This window comes from Sycon ciliatum, chromosome 8, assembly GCF_964019385.1.
Source record: "Sycon ciliatum chromosome 8, ocSycCili1.1, whole genome shotgun sequence".
NCBI lineage: Eukaryota > Metazoa > Porifera > Calcarea > Leucosolenida > Sycettidae > Sycon > Sycon ciliatum.
In genome coordinates, this window is record NC_088650.1 from 495,539 (window position 1) to 501,538 (window position 6,000).

The 6,000-nt window shown below is 45.7% G+C and overlaps 1 protein-coding gene across 3 annotated transcripts in view; it reads right to left on the bottom strand.

Moving 5' to 3' along the window:
- Nucleotides 1-6,000, bottom strand: part of LOC135823060 (sushi, von Willebrand factor type A, EGF and pentraxin domain-containing protein 1-like) — a 34,012-nt gene that overhangs the window by 26,221 nt on the left and 1,791 nt on the right. For all 3 annotated transcript variants that reach the window (XM_065335890.1, XM_065335889.1, XM_065335888.1), the window contains exons 2-3: nucleotides 3,964-4,338; nucleotides 2,740-3,114 (exon numbers count right to left, since the gene is read on the bottom strand). In XM_065335890.1, the coding sequence (XP_065191962.1) occupies nucleotides 2,740-3,114; nucleotides 3,964-4,338 (750 nt within the window). The remainder of the gene's footprint in view (nucleotides 1-2,739; nucleotides 3,115-3,963; nucleotides 4,339-6,000) is intronic.

The following is a 6,000-nucleotide window of genomic DNA, read 5'->3' on the forward strand; positions in this document are numbered from 1 at the left end:
TTGTAGCCGATCCAATTGGTTGGCAGTAAGAAGCGGGGAAAACGCATTGGATCCGTACATCAGGTCAGACATGATGATCGCTTTAAAGTAGAGAACTCGGCTCTGATGAGTCAAGCAGCGACGCAACCTCCATAGTGCTCCGATCCTCTGGGCCAGTCGAGCGGTGCAGCGATCAACATGGGGCGTCCATGACAGATCCGAGTCGAGGAGCACTCCAAGATACTTGGCCGCAGTAACGACAGGAATCGGCGTTTCATGACAGTTAACATTGATCGTATGCTGGGGCTGCTGAGGCTGCCTGTTGGGGTATACAGGGATCACGTGGCTCTTGGCTGCATTCAAAATGAGACCACGGGTCTGCAACCAGTCAGCAAGTGCAGAAACCGAGGCCGATAGCGTAGCAGATACCGTGTCCAGGGATGTGCTGCTGCTGATCAGCGCAATGTCATCGGCAAATTGAACTGATGAAGACTGGTTAGCTATGGTTGGAACTTCGCGGGTGTAGATACTGAAAAGGCTCGGTCCTAGAACAGAACCTTGTGGCACGCCACAGGATGGTGCAGAAATGGCACTCTGATCCCGTCCAATACAGATACGCTGAGTACGGCCCGACAGATAGGCGGAAAACCACTTTAGGGCTGTCCCTGTTATGCCGATATCGAATAGGTCCTGGAGTAGCCGTTCATGACGAACCTTGTCGAATGCCTTTGACATATCTAGAAGGCATATGCCAGTACACAAACGCTTGTCCCGTGCACTAAGAATACGATTTAGCATAAGTACCAGGGCATCCTCCGTTGAGTGGCCTGCGCGGAATGCAAACTGAGTCGTGGGGAGGGTACCAGATATGTCCAAAAACTGGGCTAGCTTCTTTTGTACGATTTTCTCCAAGAGTTTTGATAATATGGGAAGTAGGGACACTGGACGGAAGTTAGCGGGAATAGACGGGTCCCCAGCTTTGAACAGCGGGATAACGTGTGCGAGTTTGAAGGCTGTGGGGACAGTGCCATTGACAAGCGAGGCATTAAACAACGTGGCCACGGACGCAGCTAGGATATCGGCACAGCACTTCAGAAGGTGACCAGGTATCCCGTCGCTTCCTGTTGCTTTGGCAGGATTGATCTGTCGGAGAAGCCGTTCTACGCATCCGCAGGCCACCACTATGCCTGTTCACCTTAGTGGCGAATGCAGACCTCATAAGTGAGTCAGGGGAGAGGAGGTTAGTCTCTCAACCAATCGGGCGCGTAACGGCCCTGTAAACTGCATTCTTGTTATTCTCATTCCGAGCTGTGAGTACCCAGTTGACCGTGGCCCGGGTGTCGGCACAGTTCAACACGCGTAAAAGGTGTTTTTACACGCTCCCTGCTACCAGCGCGGGTCATGAACTCGGGATCTCATGATTCGCAGGCAGGCCTGCAAAGCAATCGGCCATATGCGTTGGGAATCCCAATATCAATTATTATTATTACCGGTAATAACAAAATCCCTTGGCCTGTTGTTGGCTATGCCACTCTGCTCACATCTGCCCGTCGCCAAAAGACCATCTGCTGTACACTGCCTCCCCATCGCCTCTTTCTGCGCATTCATGCTCACACCTGCCTGTTGCCCGCCACCCTCCTGGCAATTCTACTGTCGAACCTTGGTCCGCGCCAGCTTTCTTCCTATACCTTACACCAGATTAAGCGCTAAATTTGTTTATGCTTGTAGCCCTATGTGTTTATAAGCATACTATTGGGTAGACCCGAGTTTCAGTTGTCTGATGATTTTCTAACGGCATGATACGAGTTACAAACAACCTGAACGTCCTCCGCTGAGTCTGCAATGAACTAAGCTCTGTCTCCGACATTGAGCACTCTCTGCAGCTTTGGTCCTTTTCTCTTACATATTTTTATTCGCTCAACATCCGAGTTGTATCATTCATTCGACTTCTCCTTTTGCCGTGATTTAGTCAACTTAACACTTCAGGGACAGCCAGACGCATGCAGGGATGTCAACTCAACACTTCAGAGACAGCCAGGCACATGCACGGATGCCTCTCAACTGAACTTGCAATTTTTAAAGGTATGCACTTTGGCCCCAAACCTCTTGTCAAAGATGTGCTTCATTACCTAGTATTATTGTTGCAGTATGCCAATCTATGGCATTTCCTGAGAAAATCCTGCCTACGGTTGAAGTACAACAATGGCAATCAATTTTTTTTATCCCTCCAAGTCTCTACCAACGCTTTGGAAATGAGTTTCTTTGCCTTTGATATGAGTTAGTGCTAAAACAGCACCAGCATCAACATCAATAACTAACACTTTCTCACACACTCTATATCGCGCTACTTGTGCCACTTGTTCCTAACTGTGTCTTGTCACCTTGTTGTTTTTATTTATTTATTATCATTCGTTCTCACTTTTTTGTTGCTGATACACACTTTGTCACACATATCATAATGGTAATTGTTATGCTGGACTTGCCACATTCATGGTACATGTATATAACGGTACTCTTACGGCAGGGTCAGTACCAATTTTCGTCTGATGATCGATTAATTTCGTGAAACTCAGAGTTACGAAACCGAAACTGCTCGTTTTGCTGTCTGTGTATAAAATAATACAAAAATCATCACTAGTAACAGTAGCATCAACTGCAGCAGAAGCAGAAGCAGCAGGAGCACTACCTGCAGCAGTAGCAGCAGCAGCAGCAGCAGCAGCAGAAAGAAAAGCAATGTTAAAATCAGTGCCGTCCCCATACCTTTACAGATCAGTAGCTCTCCGTCCCATTTTCCCTCATTGCCATTCACACCACATGTCCTAGTTGTCTGACCTCCTGCTATCTCGTACGCATCATCACAGGAATACGTCACGGTGGAATTATAGGTAAAATTCGTTCCATTGTAGCTACCGTTGGAGATGTTTGAAGGTTGTCCACATGAGATAATGTCACATGTTATATTAGTGGTCTGCCAAATCTCGCCAAGAAGACACTGCACTGATGCGTTGGCAGTGCTTGGTGTGTAACCATAGCGACAGGTGATGGGCAGAGACTTGTTTACCTGGACTGTGTGATGAGCCCTAACAATTTGACCATTAACAGGTGTAGGAAAGCTGGATGTATTGCACGGAATAGCTGGAACAAGAAAATAAGAACGGATGTTCAGGAATGGATAAAAAGAAGGACAACACATTACGAGTTCTGACTAACTGGGTGTACTCGAATAGAATGTAGCCCAAAAGAAACTGTGATTCCCTTTGAAAGTCTGCTAGAGAAGCCCAGGAATGCTGTATTTACGCCTTATTTCCAAATTACCCCCCCCCCCCTCCCGGACCTTTCTCATAGTAACATTTGGCCGTTGTCGTACCAATTTTAAAAGCTCTCCTATGCCCCTATCTTCTGACCTGATTTCATCTACAGATGCGTTAAGCCCGTGAATTGTTGCACGAGTGACATGTGAACCAAATTTACTTTTATCATTGTTATTCGAGTTTAGAAATGTGAAGTGAAACATGGATGCAAGTTATGAGGAAGTTCACACTTCATTTCTAGGACACTATGATGGACGAGTTGACTACAATAACAAACAGTTTCACAGCGATTTGGAAATGCGTTAGAGCTAGGTATTGTATCAGGTTGTTTGATGTCTCAGTACTCTGTCAGGTTTGTGACTACAAAATTAATGTACTTCAAGTAGTTTTTGCACTAAGGTCAAAGACTCGTAACATTTTGTCATTCTTCTTTTTATAATAATCAAATGTTGTCACCATGTGAGTTCAATTCTGTTGTCTGAGTAACTTATTTCCCTTGATCATTTCACATGTTTACAATATACTAGTTGTGTGCTGATGTTCACAGGCTGGACTAGCAGCAGCAACAGCAGCAGCAGCAGCGGCAGCAGCAGCAGCAGCAGCAGCGGCAGCAGCAGCAACAGCAGCAGCAGCAGAAAGAAAATCAATGTCCAAATCAGTGCCGTCCCCATACCTTTACAGATCAGTGGCTCTCCTTCCCATTTTCCCTCATTGCCATTCACACCACATGTCCTAGTTGTCTGACCTCCTGCTATCTCGTACGCATCATCACAGGAATAGGTCACGGTGGAATTATAGGTATAATTCGTTCCATTGTAGCTACCGTTGGAGATGTTTGAAGGTTGTCCACATGAGATAATTTCACATGTTATATTAGTGGTCTCCCAAATCTCGCCAAGAAGACATTGCACTGATGCGTTGGTAGTGCTTGGTGTGTAACCATAGCGACAGGTGATGGGCAGAGACTTGTTTACCTGGACTGTGTGATGACCCCTAACAATTTGACCATTAACAGGTGTAGGAAAGCTGGATGTATTGCACGGAATAGCTGGAACAAGAAAATAAGAATGGATGTTCAGGAATGGATAAAAAGAAGGACAAAACGTTTCGAGTTCTCACTAACTGGATGTGCTCGAATAGAATGTAGCTCAAAAGAAACTTTAATTCCCCTTGAAACTCTGCTAGATCAGCCCAAGAATGCTGTATTTACGCCTTATTTCCAAATTACCCCCCCCCCCCCTCCTGGCCCTTTCTCATAGTAACATTTGGCCGGTGTTGCACCAATTTTAAAAGCTCTCCTATGCCCCTGTCTTCTGAGCTGATTTCATGGACAGATGCGTTAAGCCCATGAATTGTTGCATGAGTGACATGTGAACCGGATTCACTTTTATCATTGTTATTAGAATTTAGAAATGTGAAGTGAAACATGAATGCAAGTTATGAGGAATGTCACACTTCATTTCTAGGACACTATGATGGACGAGTTGACTACAATAACAAGTAGTTTCACAGCGATTTGGAAGTGCGTATGAGCTAGGTACTGTATCAGGTTATTTGATGTCTCAGTACTCTGTCAGGTTTGTGCCTACAAAATTAATGTAGTTGTTGCACTACCTACCTGTACACTAGTATCTCGTTACAGTGTTAGACAGTTACTCTTAACTCGTGTCCATGCATGTGTTCCACTCCTTCTCCGTTTTACAATTTTTTTTATATTAGGAGCTCAACATTCGGGGGTCCAATTGTTAGAGAAGATAATTATTGTGTTGAATAGTTTGCAGGCAACCTGCCTACTCTCAAGAGAGCACTGCATTTCACACAAATCCATTAGAGTTATCGTTTCAACGTTTCGATCTGCATGACCATCATCAAGAATGAAGTGAACATAGACAAAACAGCAGTCCAAAAAAGGAAACAAAGCACGGTACCTAGAGAGAGTGTGCGTAGAAAAGTGCAAAGCACATCATGGCGGGTACATTGCTACATGTACATGACAACACAGACACATACGGCGAGGAAAGTAGATATTGCACTACAGCAGTGATACAAGCACAACTCCAGTCTGACACATCCAGTGAGGTGTGTAGAACCCCGCGCCACTCGCAGTAAATGACAGTGATATTGATGCGGGCAGAACGCACAGGTCAGTACCATATCATCCCATGCATGATGCTGTAGGTAACTGAGTAAGAAAGAATATGTACACATGTAGACCATGGTATTATGTGGTGGGGAATACCCCATAAGAGTGGTAGTCTAGGTACGTGAAGTCATGCATTGCCCACACACATGTGCCGAGTGTATCACCCAGAACGCATACTAGAAGCTAATAAAATGGCCGCATAGGTAGGGTCATAGCAGGTCCCAGCCCCTGTTGTTGTTGATCTCCGGGGATCGTTCCCTTATGTTGATGGCTTCTCGGATCCTCCTTCTGTGGCGGTCACGCGCAGAACCAAGAACCAGGATACCGGAGAAGGCTGTTGCTCCCAATGGTAATGTCTCTGATGAATGTCTGGCTGCAAAATGGGCACCCAGTGCGGTACCACTCACTGCGTTGCGTGAGTCGTCGTTGTGTTCTTTTGTTCTGGTGGCGACGCCGCGGTAAGTCTCCCCGACATATCTATCATCACATTTGCACTCGAGGTGGTAAATGTATACCGAGTCACTCTCAACCTACCGTTTCACACAGAATTTATCCACAACAAAATTC